At 44.5% G+C, this 21,529-nt stretch overlaps 2 protein-coding genes across 3 annotated transcripts in view; both read right to left on the bottom strand.

Annotated features, from left to right (window-relative positions):
• The window catches only part of LOC118600453, a 41,074-nt gene extending 34,861 nt beyond the window's left edge, over positions 1-6,213 (bottom strand). The window contains exon 1 of the mRNA XM_036218401.1: positions 5,702-6,213. Within this exon, the coding sequence (XP_036074294.1) occupies positions 5,702-6,045 (344 nt within the window). The 5' untranslated portion in view covers positions 6,046-6,213. The remainder of the gene's footprint in view (positions 1-5,701) is intronic.
• Positions 6,214-16,369: 10,156 nt separating this feature from the next.
• Positions 16,370-20,674, bottom strand: CUNH15orf48 (chromosome unknown C15orf48 homolog). Of its 2 annotated transcripts, XM_016153195.2 has the most exons (5): positions 20,577-20,674; positions 20,385-20,437; positions 20,152-20,237; positions 19,180-19,240; positions 16,370-17,582 (listed from the first exon to the last, which is right to left on the bottom strand). In XM_016153195.2, exons 2-5 carry the CDS (start codon positions 20,418-20,420, stop codon positions 17,514-17,516), a joined length of 252 nt encoding a protein of 83 aa, XP_016008681.1. In that variant the 5' UTR covers positions 20,421-20,437; positions 20,577-20,674; the 3' UTR covers positions 16,370-17,513. The 2 variants fall into 2 exon arrangements, with proteins under 2 accessions (XP_016008681.1, XP_016008680.1); XM_016153194.2 differs by having other exon boundaries at positions 20,385-20,632.
• Positions 20,675-21,529: the final 855 nt, after the last annotated feature.

Here is a 21,529-nt window from a genome sequence, read left to right as displayed (position 1 = left end):
GGAATGCACCTTCAGTTGAGACATAAATTAGGGCCTGAGGCATTGGGGATGTGGGGAGAAGGTGACTCCTTTTCTCCAGCCTTCACAGAGGCCATCGGCAGAAACACAGAAACATCAGCCAGAACTGTCCCTTACTTCCTGGGGCAACCAAAACAAGGTTTTCACCACTAAAGGTCACCACCTCTGATGTCCCCAAGACCTAGCACAAAGGATGGCACATTCAGAATGTACTGAATGAACCTACGGATGCTTTTCATTCCCACTGTTCAGAAACGACCCCAGGTTCGTTGCACCCAGAAGCTGTCATCCCTCCCACTTCCATTCAGACCCAGCACTACCCCCGCCCCTTGCAGTCCCTAGAAATAGAGAAAGGCTCAGAAAGAGGCTTTGTTCTCTTCTGTTTTCTTTGCAGGGAATGATTGGGCAAGCCTGCTTTCTGAGCAATGTGGAAGTTCCAGCCCTCACAGGATTTCACAGTGTCAGAAGATAAGGATATTGCACCACTGCAACTCCCCAACCCTGGGGACTGCCAGGGTAGGTGTCCAGAGGCTGGGACCTGACCAGGCACAAGAAAGCACGCGTCTGCCAGGTGGGAGGGGACGCCCAGGGCCAGAATCTGCTCCCCCTGGGTCTGACTATAAGGGGATGCTGAGACTTGCTGCCCATCACCTGCCATCCAGACTAAGTGCCCAAGGCCTGGGCGGGGAGAGGATGCCAGGCAAGAGTACATATCGGTGTAAATGTTGTCCCCTAAACTTTAGGACTTGGAGTCTCCCTCTTTTCTACTGGCCCAGATGACACTCAGTGGCTTGCTGGAGCCAGTTCATACTGCTTGCAAGAGCGAAGTGTTAAATTTTTAGGAATTTTGCAAATCAGCTGTTTAAACAGCCATTATTTTAAAATTTAAATTGTTAAACCTTACAATAAGTTATGTTTTTTTAAAAAGTGGTACTCAAAACTCATCACTTCCTAATTATTTCACTACACTTTGCAATTACATACGCTCTCGAGGCTGTCTACACCTACTGTGTCTCTGTGGTGAAAATGGGATGTGATGGAGTGCTACTGCACACCTCTTCCCGGCCCTGTGTTCAGTGACTTGTTGTGGTGGCTTGAAATTGGTCGCAGTGGAAATAGTTACACCACAGGAATCAATAAATGCTTCCAGTCGGGGCTTTTTGTCCCCAGTGCCTGCTCCGCATTTGCCGGTGCACCGCTGCGCCTCACCCAAAGCTGCGGAACCTGGGAGGGGAGCCAGCCCCGGGTGTCCCGCCAGCTGCTGCCAGCTCTGGACCTTGTTCGCAGCCAGACCAGAGGGAGGAGAGGCAAGGGAAAGCAGGGAAGAAGTTAGAGGAAACTGGCCAACACCCTTGACTGCCCCCAGGGCACAGCCGGAGGGCTCGCTCCTAAGGCAGGACTACCTGGAGGAATTCAGAGGTAAAAAATCCAGGGTGTGGAGGGCAACAAGGTAATAAGTGACTGAGTCAAGGAGAAGAAAGGGTAACTGTCCAGGAGGCTGGCCTTGTGAGGACACAGAGGGGAAACAAACCACAGAATGTTGCACTCTTGTGACCACAAAAGGCAAGTGAGCCCAGCACACCCAGAAATTGAACCCTGTGAAGCTGGGGTTTCGGTGCAGGCTCCACAGTGCTGGTGCCTCTCCCGGTTACAGTAATGGGTGGCGGGAACAGAGAGGAAGTCATCGGCCTCAGAGCCTTGAGATATCCACAGTCCTCCCTGACTCACTCCTCTGTCCCCTCCTTGAAAGTTCTTTTCTCTGGGGCATCCCAGCCTTCGTTTCCACATCCTGCCACAACTCACCCTGTGTCTTCTCACTCACACCTAAGGTTTCCAGAACCTTCTGTTGCTGATGACGCACCAATTTCTATCTCAAGATGGATGTCCCACAGGTACCCAAACTTATCACCTAGTTTTCCAAACCTGCTGGTCTCCACAGGCTTCCATCTCACTGGCTGCCTAATCTGGAAGGCTTCCTTTGTCCAGTGACCCTCACAGCTCAGGGGAGCCCCTCCCTCTTCTCCCCACACCCCTCCTCCTCCCCTACCCCACCTCCCAGGCCTCTGACCACTGCTTCCCAAACTTAAGTGACTTTTTCTTTCATGTGACTCATGTTTTGTAAGATGCCTATGACATTGCATTTACTAAATAATAAAATCAGCCTCCCTTAAAGTTGTATATACAATTTCCAATCAGAATTCCCTCCATTAAACACCTACTAGCAGTTGCTACATACCAGGCTCAGTGCTGGGCACTGGGGATGCAAAGGTGACCGAGGCCTGGCCCTGACCCTACCTAAGGGGAGAGTCACGTAGGGAGATAATGAATCGTAACAGTGTCCCGAGATGAGAACCGTGATGGGGTGTGCACGTGGTCCGGCAGGACCTGGGTGGTAAACTTGCCAAACCAGAGGCCTGGGCACTCTCCTGGTGCCTCAGTCTCCCTCACTCCTTACATTTAGCCACTCCCTGGACCCCTGGAGCGTTTCTCCTCAAACTCTCAAATCTGCGCAGCCCACTCATCTCCATAGCCACAGCTTGAGTTTAGGTCACCACCCTCTGTCTCCAGCCATCGTCCACGCCAAAGCCAAAAAGGGACTCCCAGAGCACGAAACTGACTGAGTCATTCACTCCCTTCGGTGGCTCCCTGTTGTCATTAGAACATCCAAACTCATTAGCTGGCTCACATCCCTTCCTGATCAGATGCACATTAACACTAGAATCACCTCTCATTTACTTGTACGCCAACTTAATTGAACACTTACTATGTGCCAGGTACCGAGTTGATAGTGGAATCCTGCAGAGAACACAACGAGCACTGTCCGCTTTCCTAGAGCTCGTGGCCTAGCAGGGGATACAGATATTAAATGATACTTATGCAAATAATTGATTACAATCGTAATGAGTACGGGAAAAGGAACGTTTCCTTGTCAACTTACACCAATAATTGGTTATAACTGTGGTGGGTGCAGAAGGGGCGCTTCCTTGTCAACTCCCTGTAGCACCTGCCTTCTGGCCCCACCTATGCTGCTCCCTCTCCTGAGCTGCCCCCCAGGTCTCTGCTTGGGGTCCTCCCCTGAACCTCCTAGATGATTCCATGATCCTGCTCTCACCCCTGTGAGAGCCCAGAGTCCAGGCCCCATGTCCTCCAGGCCCAGCGCCGGACTCGGCACTGCAAATCCTTGGTGTTTGCTGCGTGAATGACCGCTGGGTCCTCTTAGCCTAGGTGTGAGCGTTTGCATTTTTTAAAAAATTAATTGTAAAATTATTCACGTTGATTTCACATAGTCAGAAAAGGCTGGAGCTGAGCGCTAATAATACTAGTAAAGGCACGGAGAAATATGTCTTAGAACAAGGATGCTTGTGAACCCAAGGGCTCCTGGGCGAGTGTGTCGTGGGGCAGTCTCCAGAACACAGGGGCCGGCTCGGTGTGGCTGTCCCACTGTCTTTCCTCCAGTCACTCGGCCCAACAGCCCCAGCTGATGCCATATCAACTACCACCCTGCTCCCTGGAGTCCAGTATCTGCCCCTAGACTTGGTTCCTGTGGGCTGCACATTGCTGGGGGAGAGAGGGGCAGCTGGGAAAGGAGGAGCACCCCAAGGGGGCTGGAGCAGCCAGGCCCTGGCTGAATCCTAGGGCAGCTCGAGGCGTCTGGGCTCCTCTCTGCTGGGTCCAGGGGAAATTCCACTCCCCACCTCCCACTGCCCACGGTAAGGAGTGGCCGCCCAGGCCTGTGGGTGAGCCCAGTTCTAGGAGCAGCAGAGGTCAAGTGGGGAGGCAGCCCTGTCACCCACCTACTCTGAAAAACCTCCTGTCCGACCTAGAAGAGGCTTTTTTTCCGCCTGGGTGACCCCGCCCTCCACAGCTAATCCCACACTGCTGCCCTGAGCTTCCTCCTTCCTTGTAATCACAAGGGTTGAAAGGTCACCTGGTCCACCCCCTTCGTTTTATAGCTGATGAACTGGGGTCCTGAGAGCTAATTAAGTGCCTAAGGTAGACAGTCACGCTTTAAAACAAACAGAAAAGGCAGGACTCCTGACTCTCAGTCAGCTGGGAAAGGGTGGGGGGGGGGGGCCTTCCGCTAAGCCCTGCTGCTGCCTGTTTTTTTTTTTTTTAGGCTGCCCCAACTTTTCCAGCTGGTTTCAACCGGAAAGTTGTGCCTCCAACAAATGAAACTCACGGGAATCATCGCCATCCGCACCTACCTCCACACCCACTCATTCATCCGCCCTTCTGACCCAGAAGTGGGGGCAAATTTGACCCAACCTGACAGGCCTCTCCCAGGCGGGGACCAGGAGGCAGACGACACAGAGACCTGGCGTCAGGACTCACCTGGTTAAGCGGTGGCTGCCAGGACAGCCTTAATGAAGAAAACCAAGCACAGGTGTGCTCTGTTTACCTTCCTGGCTCACAAACATGACTGGGTTCTCCTGGCTGACAGGACGAAGCCCCCACCGCATAGCCCAGCCCTCAAGCCCCGGAGCCAGGATCCGCCTGCCCAGCCTCATCCCCCACCACTGGAACCCACGCTCTTTCCTGCCATATCACACCGTCCCCAGATTGTATCACACCCTCCAGGCCTTCAGGGCTTTGTAGGTGCTGTTCCTTCTGCCTCAATGCCCTTCCCTGTTTCTTCATTGTTAAGACCCAGCTCAAAGGTCACCTTCCATCCTCTGTGCAGATGTCTCCCCACTCACTCCCCCCTCCCTCCCTCCACTCCCCCCAGGGCTCCTGTGCCAACTTTATAGCACGCTAAAGAAAATATAAGATCGTACTAGACCCTCAACTCCTCAAATGATGGCAATTGTGTCTTTATCCTTAAATTCTTAGACACTCAAAAATTGAATAAATTGCAAACACTCAAAAAAGAAATAAATTTCTAAACAAAATCAATATATAAGCTTTGGATTTATTCTAGAGCTAAATTAGGAGCAAGTCTCAACATTACACAAGGATCCTCTTCCAACTCACTTAGTCAACAAATATTTATTGAGTGCTGCTACGTGCTAGGCACTGTATAGACAAAGCAGTGGGAGCTCAAAGCTGGAGCAGACGCAAGGATTCTGCGTTTTGGAGTCACAGATAAGGCGGCAAAGAGTTCCAGTTGTAAGGGAATGACCAGCACTGACTGACCAGAGCTGTTAGAAGCAGCTTATTACGTTTAATCCTACATTGGTCCTAAAAGGTAGTCATTTTCTGTAGTATTCTCACTCTATAGGTGAGGCGATTGATGCTTTCAGAAGTGGACAGACTTGCCGTGGCCCAACTCGTAAGTGACGGAGGCAAGATTTGAACCCAGGCTGCCCCCAGCCCCCGCACGCCCAAACAGATCCTAGAGGCATACCTCGGTGTGCTGCGCTTCACAGATGTTGCATTTTTTTTTTTACTAATTGAGGGCAAGACCCTCTACCAGCAAAAAGATTATGACTCACTTATTGTGGTGGTCTGGACCTGAACCTGCAACACAAGGTGTATGCCTGCATAAATGTTTTATATTCTTAGTCTCCCTCGACATTGTCTGCGCACTACAAACACCTGGAGAGCTTAAAAATCACTGCTGCCCGACCTGGTCACACCCCAGAGAGTCTGATGCAGTTACCTGGAGTTCTAATGTGCAGCCGGGACTGAGAATCCCTGCTCTAAACGGGGAAGTCCGGTGTGAAGTGTGTAAGGTGAGACCCACCTGCAGCCAAGACGCTCCTTGGTTGTGTCAGGGTCCTGTTTGTGGAGACTCCATGCCTTCCTGTCCCCTTGAGAGAGACTCCAGACAGTGTGGGCGGGGCTGGCACTTCCTTCCTCACATTCTCGCTGTGTCTCACCGGCTGTGACCTTCCTGTGGCCTTGCAGTTGCCAAAGAAACCTAACTGGGGAAATTCCACGATAGGCGTGGGTCTCCAGGACACCGATGGGCGTGGGTCTCCGGGACACCGTGCAGCTTTCAGTATGGAGCCAGAGTCTCTGGGTTGCAGGGAAGACAGCTGATGTGAGAACCCTGGGTGGGTGGCTTGTGGGCAGCAGACCTGACATGAGCTGGAAGGGACTGGAAAAACACTGTAAGCCCCACAGACCCCAGTAGGCAGGCTCCGTGGGACAGAGACGGCTGAGCAGGGAGAAGGCTCCTGGCTCCACCACCTGACTGCTGCCCTTGGCAGCCACTGGACCCCATGTACTTGCAGGATCTGAGGGACAGTGAGCCTTCCCAGAGCCAGTGGAGTCAGATTGCTTGTCTGCAGCCAGCAAGGCTGGGCTTCCCCTTCTTAGGCCCAGGCAGTGACTCAGGAACAAGTATCAAAAGCAGACAATGACCTCAGCTCCCTTGCCCACTGGGGAGCAAGACCTTGCCTCAGAGCCTCTCAGGAGCACAGAGAGCCTGGGGCCCAGCGGGACGGATGTTGACAGCGTGGTGTGCATGTGTGAGGTACACAGCACACTTCCTCATTAGCTGGGTGCCCTGAGTGTCCTGTCCCTCACGGAGGTGTTGTATCATTTCACCGAATCCTCACCACCGTGCTCGAGGCAGGTGCCACCCCACCCCAGCTTTTCGGATGCAGAGAGCTTGGGGCTTCTCCTGGATCACACTGTCCCTCAGTCAGCAGTGCTGGGGTTGCGTCTGGGCGCCCACTTCTGAGATCTCTCCCAGTGCTCAGACTTCTAGACTTAGAACTCGAGTTCTAAGTCTAGGGGATTAACAAATTGTCTCAGCATGCAAGGCCATCACTTAGGACGGCTACTATGTCTGTTATTCTCATCTTGAGGACTAAGCTGTGTCTCGTGGCTCCACCACACTGTGACCATGTGACAAAAAGCTTCCTTTACAGGGAGAACAATGGGGTAAGACACCAGAGCTGCTGCCACGGAGGACGGGCCTCACCCCCAGCCTTTATTTATTTTTTACGGACAGAGACCCTGTTTTCTTTACCTTCATATAAGCTCCTTCCCCATATTACCTATTTCCATCTTTACCCCCTAGCACAGCACATGGCACGTGGCAGATGCTCCTTAAATGTTTTCTGAATGATTAAACCCAATGACAAGTCCTTTTGCAAGACTCAGCCATAATCAATTGCCGGCATACTTAATATCAAGGTTGTTAGGTATTCATTTATTCAGCAGATATATATATATGATGACTACTTACTATACACCAGGCACATGCCAGCTGCTAGTGATCCAATGGCGAGGACAAATAGCTCCTCATGGAGCTCCAGTTTTGTGAGAGAAGAAATCATTTTCCTGGGTGCACATTAGATGCACATAAAATGACACTGTGATATGATACTAAAAGGAGAGGCCCGAAGGTCTATGGAAGTCCAGGCACGAGGGCCTGCGGGGGCTCAGGAAAGGCTTCTGTGAGGAAGAGGTTTGCACACTGATCCACCCACCCACCCGTCCATTATGGACCATGTTCCAGAGTTTGCTTAGCAAGGAGCCCAGCACACCTCAGCTGCTCGATTATTTAAGGTCCTGCAGAGCAAGAGGAAAACCCACATCTCCTGACGGCCCAGTCTCAATGCCAAGCTCAACAAACTTTTAGGTGTAAGCTTTCCGGTCAAAAGGAAAGAGAATTTTTGTTTTTGTATGCAAAGCAGCCTAAACTGAAACTGACCTCGCCCTGGACAGCGGAGGTTGTTTTCAGTGAGTGTTGGAGGGAATGAGGCAGCTCTCCAGGAACCCTGGGGACACACCCAGATTGCCCAACATCACAGGGCTCTGCAGTCTAGGCACCTCTCAGGACCCTTCCGTCCTGGGCTGTGGAACCCTGAGGGGACACCCTCCTTGGTGCCAGCTCTTCCGTAGCTAAAGGTCCACAGGGGACGACCCCAAATGGAACCTTCCCCACCCAGTGTGTGTGCAGGATGAGTTGCAAGGGCAGGCCTCAGACCAGTCAGGTGAGGCACGCAGACCCAGCTGTCAACAATCAGGAATTGGGTGATTGATGACTGTTCCCGCTGACGCTTTGCCTCTCAGCTGCCCTCGGGCCTTCTCAGGGCTCTTAACTCAAAATAGTAATCCTTTTGGCCCTGGGCATGTGTTGTCCCCTCACCTCGGCTCCTTTCCGGCTTTCTGTTCATTCCTTCTCTGACTGGCTTCTTTCCATCTCTACTCCCTCAGTAACTTGGGGTGCAGGTGGCCCTATGACTGCCTCTCAGCCCTGACTTTTCTCATCGGGTGTGTGCCTCTGACTGTAACTCTTATCTATCACTTCAAGCTCCAGAGAGAGTCTGACCAGACTAGTAAAACCTTTGCAAGCGGGGGCCTTGTGGCTTCTTTGAGAGGGAGACGGGAAATACCGCAGGTCCTCTGAGATCTAATCTCACCTCCTTCTCATCCTCTTTCCTTCCTGCTGATCAAACTGTTTTTCTTTTGAATGTAGAGAGGTCTACTACAGCATCACAAATTCTTCTCACCTTCACAGCTTAGAACTTAAACTCTGTGCCATTTCCCAAGCTTTGTCCTCCAAGGAAAAACCCTTTCTCTCCTGAGGTACTGCATACATATGCATACTGGCTTTAGGAGCTCAGCTAGGGATTTGAAGCCTCTACGTTGAAATGTCTTTGTTCTAGACCCATGCTTGTCAAATATTAGCCATGCATAATAATCTAAAGAGGTTATGTGTGACACACACACACACACACACACACACACGCATGCGCGCGAAAGAAAGAAAGAAAGAAAGAAAGAAAGAAAGAAAGAAAGAAAGAAAGAAAGAAAGAAAGAAAGAAAGAACGAACACAGAATCCTGCTCCTCCCCCTAGAGATTCAGATTCAGAAAGTCTGGAGAGCAGCCCCAGAATCTGCATCACTCCCAGGGGATGCCGATGCTGCTAGTCCACCCAACAGTACTTGGAGTAGCACTGTTTTGGATTTCAGTTCTCAGACAAAGGCAGGAAATGCTCCCATCTTAAAGCTGGAGGGAAGAAGAGCCATGAGTAATAATACATGAATAAAATATCTCAGTGAAAACATTTCTAAATATTAACCTGCCTCAGAGGTTTACCCCCGAGAGGGACCCCCTTCTGACTGACAGAACCTGGAGTTAGGTGCTGACCTGTCCACTTGCTCCCTGACTATCAAATGTGTCAAATGTGAAGCTAAGTTAATGTAAGATTTACTCGTTACTGGCAGAACCACCTCCATCTGTCCTGACATGGGCAGCAAATAGTGTTATCTCTACAGAAAAATGAAGATGTCCACAATTGTGTATGCATCTACCTAGATACCTAATAAATCCATGGCTCCTCAGTGGGATTTATCAGGGAACTGAAAAGTTAGGGTGCTGGGGTCAGTGTGACTGAACGGGCCGCCAGGGCGGCCTGGCCAGGAGAGGCATTGCCCTCCTGAGTCTTCCACCTGGCCCGACCCTGCTCTTCAGATAGCAAAAGTTCGACTGTTGGCTCAAGCCTGGTCTGGAAGATTACTGACCGGGCGAGAATTCCCCACTAAATTACCAAAGGTTATAGGGAGCAGAGCGCTTCAGCACAGTAGCTCTCAACGTGTGGTCCCCGGACAAGCAGCATCAGCCTCATCTGGGGACTCGTTAGAAATCCAAATACTAAGGTCCCACCTAAGCAGAAATTTGGGGTTCCGGACCCAGTGATCCACATTTGAATATGCCTTCCAGGAGATTCTGATGCACGGTGAGCTTTTGAGAAATACTCTTCCACGGAAAGAATTAGCCCGATTCTTAGGATGGTTTGGGAGGACTTGGTTTGGTAACACGGAGGGTTCCCCACTCTCTGGGCAGCCCCAACACACACCACTGGTGGAGAAGTTGATGAAGCATATAATCCAACTGTGAAGTCACCTGAAACTTCTCCTGCCTCGCTTGGTTACAGCCTTGCCCTAGAGAGGATTTATTGCCAAGATAGTCTTATTGCTATGGTAACTCTGTACTCTGCCTGGCCCTTCCTCGGTGGGTGGTAATAGTTGCATTACCTGGATACTAGGTAAACCCAGTATCTGCACTGTGCTTCCGGCTCTTTCCATAGCAAGCCTACTTACTGTCAACACAGGGACAGACTGGATTACCAGCACTGGTCCCGCTGGTCTTGTTAGTTGTGTTTCTTACAATCTTCAGCAACTTCTAACATCTGTTAGGGGGTTACTTCATATGGTAGAAAAGAATTATGCCAACCTCTGTTATTTCTTAAGGTGAGATAGCTAGTAAAAGTGGAGCAGATTCCTTTTTTTTTTTCTTTTTGCGATATAACCCACATACCGTAAAATTCACCTCTTTTAAATGTACAATTCAGTGGTTTTTAATTTAAAAAGTAAATGGTGCCATGAGAGAACTTTCTGGGGTGATAGAAATGCTCAATAAATTGTTTTGCATGATGGTTTCATGGATGTAGACAGTAATTGTCAAAACTCTTCTAACTGAACAATTAAGACCTATTCATGTCATTATATCTAAATTATACCTCAATTAAAAATAATTTTAAAAGTGAATAGGGCCACTTCAAAAAATTCTGAAACAAAATTTGAGCAATGTTCAGGGGCTGACTCAGTGAACTTGTCTCCAAAATAACAACCAAATAATAGGTCACATTTGCCTTGTAATATGAATCCATTTCTAATTTTTGGTAATAAGGATAATTCGGATAAGCAAAGACATTATAAAACAATGTCAGGTTAACTTACCTGAGGCTACATAGCCGTAACAAACACCAAGGAACAGTATGAATTTCCCAATTACACGCAACTAAGGAAAAATTCACATACATTTCTTGACGTAAATACAAAAAAGTAGAGTTTAATTTTTTTTAAACGGTATACCCTCTCTCCAAATAAGTAGTATTTTATTAGAGATGTATTATAAGTCATGACAGGTGAATGAGCAAAAGTTATACAATCTGGGGTTTTCCTTAATTTTATCCTAATTTTTAGTTTTAAAGCTGAGTAGTATGCGTATGGGCACATGATACAGTAAAACATGACCAAAACAAAACCAAAACAAAACAAAAAATACCTTAGCTTCTAGAGAGAAATTATATAACTACCTGAGGCAACTTTCTTAACACGGGGAAAAGACATCATAAGGGACAATCACCAGAAAACTAATACTATTCTATCACAATCTTAGGTACATGCATTCAACTTCATCCTCCTTTCTTATTTAAACCACATTTCACTTTTGAATGTGAAAGTATATGTAATGTACTTGTATAAATATAGTGCTTACTAAAATATAGACATTTGTTTCTAAGAATGTATTTTATATGATACATCAGATAGGTAAATATTTTTATTTTATCTTTTCTGGATGTGAGATCATCTATGTGGGCATATACACAGGCGTTCTTATCTTTAGCTAGGTATCTATGTAGGTGAGGGTGAAGATAAGATGCATTGATCTACGGGTGTGTTCGTGACCTCACAAAAGTTTATAATTGAGGCGTTGTGAACCAAAAGTTAACCGGTCACCAGAAGTAGGAATGTGCAAATTTCAAATAGGTGATGTTCTCGCTCATGGAAAAAGATAATTTTTAACACACTGAGAGCTTTCTATTTTATAGTAATAATTATTTTCTTAAAAAAAGAGAAAAGGTAACAGTTACTGAATATGGGTACATGTTAAACATCGAGTTAGGTATTTTATAATTATTATCTCACATTGTCTTCACAACTCATCCAAGCAGGTACCAACTAACCCAATCTTACAGGTGAGGAATCTGAGGCAACATAGGTAGTGAGAGCATAGGGGCAGAGCGGTCCGACTTCAGGGCCTGTAATTTCATTCTCTACACAAAGCCTCAACTAAAATACAGTAGAGTTTCCCCTAAAAAATAAAAAATGATGATGAATGAGAATTCAATTAGACCTCACTCTCATTTTTAGTGATATGGAATATGATTTTTAACTTTTTTCATTCAGAAAGCTTACTTTAGATCTTATTACTGAGAGAGAATTACAGATGTTTGCTTACGGCTCAAGGCCACAAAGTTGAAAGGACTCTGGGCTCTGGTTTAATTGCAAACCAGAACAATCTCCTGACAGGGAAGGGCACTCCTTCCTCCCCGGGCTCCATGACGTGTCTGCCAGTTCTCCTTCCCTAAACATTTCTCTCAGTCCCGTCAGGGTCCAGATCCTCTTCCTCCGCCCACACCCTTCATGATGACGTTCCTCTCTGTTCAGTCCCCATTTCACTTTAGATACCCTCTGCCCTCTGTAGGCTATCTTAGCTACACCCTTGGCTTTACCACCCCTTAAACTCTCTCCAGTTCACACTTCTCTGCAGTTCTCCAGAAGTAATCCACCTAGATAGATAGCTCACTGGGCTCTCCAATGTGGCAGTTCCAAAGCCTAACTCATTTTCTTCCTTATCCACTCCTCCCTTTAACATTTCTTCCTCCCCAGCCCAGGATTCTCTGTCTTGGCACCATCACCTACCCAGCTACCCAAGTGAAAAATTGGGGAGTCATTTTGTACATCTCTCAGCTACCTCCAATAAGCTTTGAGGCCTTCTCATCACTCTCAAATGCATCCTGTTTTTTTCGATTCCCTTAGTCACTGCCTTAGTTACAGCCCCGCCACCTGTACTCTGGACCATTAACAGCAGCTGGTCTTTGGCCTCCAAAGTCCCTTCGAGTCTCACCTCTAGTTGCAATAGCCAATGCTCCCTTACAAAAATTCTATTACCTCTTTCCCAAACTTAAAACCCTTTTCTGGTTCCTTCGTGCCTGCAGGATAACAGCATAATAAAAGTCCCAACGCATTCCACCTATCCCACTTTACACTTCGATATTAAATTCCAATATTAAACTACTTCGAGTTTCCAGAAGATGTGCTATTTTAGCCCTCTATGCCTTTGTAAATATATGCCTCTACTTCAATTGCCTTGCTGACTTCTACTTATTGGTTTTTCAAGAAACAAGACTGATTAGTCTTTCAGGGATCCATCTTCTTTGAGAAGCTTTTCTTTGTACCATTCGCCCATTTCTATCCTTGCTTTATTGTCATTATATTGCTTTGATTTGTTCATTGGTGTGTCTCCCTTTCCTATACCAGATCTTTTAGGCCGGCACAATGCCTACCACATAGTGGATGTTCAATAATTGTACAACTTCTTAAATATTTAAATTACATGAAAATATTATTATATCTCGAATTTTAAAAGTTCAAAATCCACATCTAAGAGGATCTTTTCCAGATCGACCTCTGTATAGAGAAAGCAGTTCAACACAAGCTTTTTGGAGTCATTTCCTGACACATATTTGTCAAGTACTCAGTGCAACCTAACAATCAAATGCAACAGATGAACCACAGATTGGATTCTGGACTTTAAAATGTAGCTATAAAGGACATTACAATTAGAGAAAATGGAAATGGATTGTATGTCTGGTAATATTATTGAGACGGTGTTCATCTTCTTAGGGATGATAATGGCACCACGGTCAGCTACAATGTCCTTTCTCTTTGGCATAAAAGGTTTATGTCTGTAACTTATTTTCAAAGACTTCATTTAAAAAGAGCATAATATACAGAGAGATACAGCAAATGTGGCACAATGTTTACTGATTAAAAAAAAGTGTGAGTATTCTGTGTACCAACTTTTCAACTTCTCTGCATATTTGAAAAATTTCAATAAAACATTTGAGGAAAATGCTAAGAACACAAACAAAAATAAATGGCTCTTGGCCAAACCTGCTGCATGGTACCTTCTATTGCCATGTTCACCCCTTACAGCCACTGCACTTCAATCAGGTTTGCGTTTTAAAGTTGAAAGGCATAGTCATCCCTCACACACACTACAAATTTGGTCTAGTTAGCCAACCATCGCAACTCTTCATTTTTATTTGCCTAAATGGTATTATATTGCACTTTATAAGCTTCAGCAAATAAAGTCATGCTTCCTAAATGGTACATGTAATTCCTTGAGATGGCCCATCGGAGATTTTCATCTGGGAACACTGGAGTGACAAGGAAGCAACAAAGGTTGGTGGAAGTAGTCCTGCTTTAATCCTTCCTGAATTGCCAAGTCTCTAGCAAGAGCTAATTTTTATTGTAGTGAAGGTAATAAGAATTTAGCCCTTCTCTTAAATTTCTATTATATTCAGACAGAAGTTAAGAAAAAAGCATTTATCACCTTGATTTAAAAAAGTTAATGAAACTAGGTATGTACCCAAGAGAACTGAAAAGATATGGCTACTCAAAACTTGTAGAGGAAAAAATATGGCATAGATGATAGAGGCTCTGTTCACCCCTCTGGCAACCAAATCAAAGTTGTGATGGAAACAAGGAGCAGCAGCAAGAAAAAATCGCCTGGGATCTAGATGAACAAGGAGAAATCCAAGAAAGCACCCTTCAATGGCAGAAGGTAGGACAGGGTAAGGATGCAGGGCTGACTGGTCTCGAGAAGCTGAGTGATCCGGAGGCTGCAGCAGCGGTAGCGGCTGAAGCCTCTTAAAGGAGCTGCGTCCGTGAGCGAATTTTCACAGTGACAGACCTGCTCACTCTGAGCACCTGTGCCAATTCAGCTGTGTGCAGGGGGCACCAGGGACTTACAAGGAGACATTTTCAGAGTGAGGGCCAAGGCGAGAATCACTCTGTACAGAAGTACCAGTGGTATCTATTGTTCTTTGTTGAGCCTTCCCCATTACCAGTGCACCGGACACAGTGCTGCCATAGTCATAATATCATCAAACTGGGTAACAGAAGTCTATCCACCCAGAGGATTCCCTGTAACCCCGCCTCCCCCAACTCTCAGCCCCATCCAAGCCACATCCAGGTGTAACCTCAGCAAGTCAGGTGCTCCTTGCTGAGCAGCGCCTAGACTCAACTGGAGGCAGCTGGCCTCAGTTTCTGGTGTGGCCTTTTGAGGTAACTATAAACATAGCATCTGTGGATTGCTTGCTGAATCTTAACAAGTGGCCCCAGGGGGTAGAGGCTAAGGCTAAATTTGGCCTGCAGCTAAACCCCTCTCAGGACTGTGCCACTGGTCACCTACTTCACAAATCCACACTAATAAGACCAGGAGACTTAGGAGCTTTGCTTAGTACATAAAAACAGACATGGAAAGGCAGCCAAAATGGGAAGACAAAGAAGCAAAAGCCATATGACAGAACAGAACAGAGAGCTAGATATAATGGAGTCTAGTAATCTAACAGATGCAGAGTTCAAAATACAGGTTATAAAGATGCTCAATGAACTTTTGAGAAGTATAGATAAATTCAGTAAGAACTTCAACAAAGAGATAAAAAAACATAAACATGGAAATTATAAAAGGGAACCAGTCTGAAATGAAGAAAACATTATCTGAGATGAGAAATATATTAAATGAATAAACAAAAGAATAAACAAAGTGAATAAAGAAGAGAATCAAATGCCCTATCTAGAGGATGGGAAAGCCAAGGACACGAATCAGAATGGCAAGAGAAAAGATACCAAAACTATAAAAATAATTTAGGGAGCATAGGGGACACTATTAAGGGTCCAAATATCCATCTGATCCACGTAACTGAAGAAAATCAAAATGTTGAACAGCTGTTTAAAGAAATAATGATGGAAAATTTTCCTAACCTGGCAAAGAAAATGGACATAAGACCTCAGGAAGCTCAGAGAATTCCAAAAATCAGGGATCCAGAGGCCCACACCAAGACACATCATAATTAAAATGCCAAAGGTTAAATACAAAGAAAGGAGATTAAAAAGCAGCAAGAGAAAAGCAGATAGTTACTTATACTGGAAAACCATTAAGACTGGCAGCTGATTTCTCAAAAGAAACTATGCAGGACAGAAGGGCTTGGTAAAATAGATTCGACAGGATGAAGACCCAGGATCTACAACCAAGAATAATCTATCCAGCAAAACTATCATTTAGAATTGAAGGACAGATAAAGAGCTTCCCAGACAAAAATAAGCTAAAGGAATTTATCGCCACCAAGCTAGTATTACAGGAAATGTTGGAGGGACTTCTTTAAGAAGAAAAAAACATGTATCAAAAACAGGAATAAAGCACGGTAACAACTACATTCCTATCAATAAGTACCTCAAATGGAAAAAATTAAGTGCTCCAACTAAAAGATAGAGTGGATGAATGGAAAGGAAAACAAGACCCCTACATGTTGCCTATAAGAGACTCACTTCAGATTAAAAGACACAGACTAAAAGGAAGGGGATGGAAAAAGATATTGCTTTGACGGATCTAGAAGGTATTTAAGTCAGATAGAGAAAGATAAACACTATATGATTTCACTTATATGTGGAATCTGAGGAATAAAACCTTTGTACATGGCTGTTTACAGAATTATGCATAACAGCCAAAAAGTGCAAATGACCCAAATTTCCATCAACTGATGGGTAAAAAAAATGTGGTATATCTATACAATAAAATATTAGTCATAAAAAGGAATTAAAAACTGAAACGTGGTATAACATACTGTATAATTCTATTTATATGAAATGTCCAGAACAGGCAAATCCATAGAGACAAAGTTTATTAGTATTTGCCAGGGGTAAAGGGGTCAGGAATGGGGAATAACTGCTAATGGATACAAGGTTCTTTTGGGGAGTGATGAAAACGTTCTGGAATTAGATGGTGGAGATGGTTGTAAAACCACCGAATTGTGCACTTTATATGGATGGATACTATGATATGTGAATTATAGCTCACTAAAAAAAAAAAAAAAGTTAATGGAAACCGATTTTCTAGAACAGTTAAAGGGGAACCTAGGGACATGCTGGGTTTGACTGCACCTTTGGTCTCTAAGTTACCATTGGCCAGAGTGAAGAGGGGTCCCAGACTCTGTAGGGTGCTCTCCATCCTCCCCTCCATGACCCTCACAGGAGCACTATTGTTAGCCTTGACATGTGCAGGGCCCACCTCAGCATGCCCCACACTCCTATTCACCACCAGAATCTCCACACTTCCTCCAAGACCAGTCTTCCTGTAAGCCTCATAACCCATCTCTTTTTCACTGTCCTCGTCGTACTTACCATCTTTTATTCATCTCCCTCCAAAATTTGGTTTAGTTCATTGCTTTATCTCGCCTGAACCTGAACAGTGCCTAGCTAACAATAGGTGCTCAATAAATTTCTGGTGAATGAATAAACTTGGAAGAAAAGTTTATACAGAAATTTGGACTGGATATTAATTAAAATATGAAGCTCTGTGTTTTAAAATGTTTTTCTACCATAAAAAGACTTTTCCTCTATTAAGATATGGATCTAATCTTTAAAAAAATCTGAAACAAATGTTATTTTATTATAGATAATCTAATTTACAAATGTTTATACATGTTAAGGAAAACATTCAGGCATCATAAACATAAAATTTTCAATATGTAAAATTCAAATTACAGTAAGAAAACTATTTTTGGACTATGTGGTTATTACCACACTACCTTTATAATTCCTATCCAGAGTCCAAAAATGTAGGCAAGCCCTAAAAATGTAGCAGAAGCATTTCTGCACACTGGTATCCATAGTCTAGTTTGTGCAGAAGTGTTTCCACTAGATTCATAGAGCACTCTTTGGAAGAAAGAGGTGAGGACTGGTCATCTGGACGCCCTTCGCGCCTTCTGCAACTCTTCGATGGGCTTCCATTGCTGGTTGATTGTTATAAGCTTAAACAAAAAAGCAAAATAACAGTGTTATATTAGGATCTGTCCTTCCTCGTTACACTCCCTTTTAGGATTTGTCTACACTCCTCTTTACAAAAAGCATCACCGTAGCATTTGTAATCTTCCCATCCCTAAAACATGAAAAAACAATAATGTGCTGACTTCTACCATTCTGTCCCTCTAAAAAGTCCTCATGTTCCTGTGTGTTACAGATCAGAGAAAAAGGTCTTATACATTTGTCCCATTTTCACTTAATAAGATCTAGATTTTTTAATTTCTCATGGTTTTACATGAACTATAAGTTCAAAAAGTGAGTCTGCTCCCTGTGAGTGGATATATAATGTTCCTAGCACAGGACGTGGCATATAGTAGGCTCTTAACAAAGTTTCCTCATTGTAATTACTCAGTAAAGGTACAAATGATTTAAGTTATATTATCAAGGAAAAGGGACAGAGCTGTGGACAGTCCTTAACTCCCAAAGAACTCACATTTAGAGATTCTCATTTATCTTCAGAAGTTTTCTATTACCCCAGGACCTAGGACATGTAGGTAGTTTTAAAAAATCCTAAATGAATATGGATGAACCTTGACATAATCATGCTAAGCAAAATAAGCCAGACAGAAAAAAATTGAAAACCACATGATACACTTATACGTGGGATATAAACCTAAAAGCAACAAATGAACAGGACAAACAGAGACTCATGGACATGGACAATAGGCTAGTGGTTGCTAAAGGGGAGGGAGGAGAGGGGAGGGGGATGATAAACAGGATAAATGGGTTCAAATATGTGGTGAAAGAAAGAAATCTAACTATGGGAGGTGAACACAGTGTGTAAATATATATGCCTTACTGTTAAAGTGTACAGCTGAAACTTATTGGATTTTGTTAACCAGTGTCACCATAAAAAAAAGAAATTAAAAAAAGAAATTAAGAAAAAAATATAAAAAATAAAAATAAAATAAAAGATCCTAAATGTCCTCACTAGGTCAAACTGTGTTATTTGAAAGTTTTGTTTAAAAAAAAAACCAAAAGCTTCCCTGACAGACTTAAGTAGTATTCATTCCGGACTAAATGTTTCTTACTTCCAAAACATTTAAAATGTAAAAAACGTTTGCAATAGTATTAAAAGAATGAGTGAATATTAGCTACTTTTGCTTACAGAGAATGCCAATCTTGTTTTCAGGAACTCTTGTTATTTATCACAGTAGACCTTATATTAACTTTAAATAAGTAATGGATAAAATTAGATAACATATGACAATAAGGATAAAAGTTAATATTTGAGTGTGAACCATGGGACAGGCACTGTGTTAAAAGACTCTATGTATTTTATCTCCTTTTATTCTCTTAACCCTGAGGTAGAGCACTATTACTGTGCCCATATTACAGATTCTGAGAGCCTCAGAGAGGCCAAGTTGTCTAAAATCAACTTTGAATCATGGAGCAAGGATTTGAACTAGATCTCTACAACTCTATAGCATTCTCTTTAACATTACACTAAATGGCACCCTAAAAGTGAAAGGCATTCAGTTTATTTTACTGACAATGATTCTAAGGCTTGGGCTAAATGTAAATCACTTTTTAACTCAGCAATACCTTTTGAGGTACATTAGGATCCACACTTTCCCAAGGTTCTGGATTTCTTTTTCGATCAATGCTAAAAATAAAAGAAAGCTAATTAAACATTAATATGTTCATTTAAACCAACTCTGATACTGGATCTGTAAACATGCTAGGGACAGACACAGACTGCATGCTAAGGCAGTCATCTGTTAACTAACTGAAATTGATGGAAGATTCCTTAAAAGAACTTCGCGTTTTGGCTCAAACATTAGGGATCAATTCCTCTGTAGGGTAGGTCTGTATTCCCTGTATGGGGCTATCTTGGAGAACGTTCTCATAAGCTGAATAGCAATGGAGATGGAAGTGCCAGGCTAAGAGCAAATGAATATGTTCTTGCCCAGTTTCTGGGACAAGCAGAAGGGCTGGGTTTTAACTCTATAGATGGTGAACTGCAGGGCTCAAGGCCCTTCTGTGAGAGCCTAGTATCACTGCCCTGTACCAGGCAAGTGCAATTTCAAGCTTCTCTTCTTCATATTCCAGGATACACAGTATTTTACCTTCTTATATCCAGAGCTGAGATTAGGTTCACTGCAGACAACTGAATCTATAAACTCTACCACATTAGGAAAGATCTTTCTAATATATTGCAATTTTTAAATTTCATTAAATTTTTTTATTTAAGTTTGATGTATATCCCAAAGACCATGTAAGAACTTTAAATTTCAAAACTTAAGTTAAAAAAAAATCAAATTTAACTTCGCTGCAGAATTAGGGGTGGAGGGGAAATGGATCTAAGGATATTTAGAATCAAGAAACAAACTAATTTTATTAATATCATAATTTAATAGTCTTCTGATATCAGGATGCTTTCTAGCTGTGACTCCAAGTTCACAAGTTTAACGTTCTTCCTGGGAGAAAAGCTAGGAAACTGATCTCTCTCATTTCATAAGCTGAAGGTCATCCTAATACTGCTTAAAAACGTTTTTATAAATGGTGCCTACTTACATCACATCGGATTTTTTAAGGGAATATACAGCAAAAGACGACGCTCCACTCGCTGCCGCTGTCATGATCACCACCAAAGGAATAAGCTAACAGAGAACAGGTTGAGGGTAAATACTCCCACGTTTCAACGTAAAACATGTCAAATATAACAATAGCTATGTATTTTGTACTTTCTTCAAAATCTGCAGCATTAATATTTTTAGGCAAGATTTTCAATTGCTTTAAAAACTTACTTCCTTCTTTTTCATCAGGAGTTGGAAAAAGTTCATGATGACCTTGGCCAAAGCTAGAATAAAAAATCCAAGATATTGATCAAAACTTCAGCCACGAGGCTCCAACCTGGTGGGCGCCAGAAGGGCCAACGTACGCCGTCCGAAAGCCCCCTGGAGCCTTTTGAGCAGCACCTTCGCCCAAGGGCGGCTCACCTGGAGAGCGGGTTGACGCGGGCAGACGATGCTAACGCCCAACACCAAACAGAAGCCGAACCTCCGCTCCTTATATACCGACCACAACCGCTCCGGAAGGGCCGGGCCAGGGTGTTCAGGTCACGCGGCCAGGGCGGGGGTCTTGCGCGACCTGACTTGCTTTCCCAGCTCGGCTCCCGGGCGCCCCCTGCAGGACACGGTGCCCGCAGACGCTGCGCCGCCAAACGCGGGTGCCGGCGCCTGGTGCCACTCGCGGCGGTTCTTACCTGCAGCCAGCCCAGCGCGAGCCGAGGCTGGGCACTGGTACTCCGGGTGGCTCCCAGCCACTCCTGGAGCCTGCGAGAAGGTGGAACTGAGAACAAGGGGAGCCCTGATGGCTACGGCCTGGTTGAAAACCAATACCTCTAAAAGGGGGTCCGAAAAAAGAGCTGCAGAGCTGGGGATCCCCCACCCCAGAGGCTCTCGAGTACAGGCAGGTGAATTAGAAATAATCCAATCCTATTAAAACTACAACAAAAATATGATGTAGCGTTTTTATATATGAAGATAATTATATATGAAGATCATTAAAATTAAATAGTAAAGTGTCTTTCAGAATAACTCCCATGGTGTCCTGATTCCCCCCCCCCCCCACATTAAAATAGTCAGGGGGTGAGGGATAACAATAAAGAAAATAATCAGCTGTTAAGGTTTCCTGAATAAGGTCCATCTCTGAGACGACCCAGTCGGCGAGCTGCGTCTTCAGGTCCCCTTTAACTCACCCCTAAGCTAGCAGCCTCACCTTGCACAGAGCATGCCAGTGGCTGCAAAAACAGATATCATGCTAACGATAATTCTGTTAATCCAGGTGCTGTGTGCCAGACACTGTGCCGGAACCTTCTCGACATGTTATTTGGGCTCAGAAATGCTCAAGTCACATAGCCAGTAAGTGGCAGAATTACTATCAGGGTTAC

The sequence above is a fragment of the Rousettus aegyptiacus genome, unplaced genomic scaffold, assembly GCF_014176215.1.
Source record: "Rousettus aegyptiacus isolate mRouAeg1 unplaced genomic scaffold, mRouAeg1.p scaffold_m13_p_3, whole genome shotgun sequence".
NCBI classification, from domain to species: Eukaryota; Metazoa; Chordata; class Mammalia; order Chiroptera; family Pteropodidae; genus Rousettus; species Rousettus aegyptiacus.
The sequence above is the reverse complement of the archived record's forward strand: the minus strand, read 5'-3'. Positions and strand labels throughout refer to the sequence as shown.

Bases quoted from the DNA above. Each gene is read 5' to 3' on its own strand.
- CUNH15orf48 (XM_016153195.2), bottom strand. From the start codon at position 20,420: ATGAACTTTTTCCAACTCCTGATGAAAAAGAAGGAA. The intron at 19,241-20,151 runs GTAAGTAGGCAC...TTTTATTTTTAG, and splicing joins CTTAAAAAATCCGATGTGAT to CATTGATCGAAAAAGAAATC. The intron at 17,583-19,179 runs GTATTGCTGAGT...TTTTTGTTTAAG, and splicing joins ATCCTAATGTACCTCAAAAG to CTTATAACAATCAACCAGCA.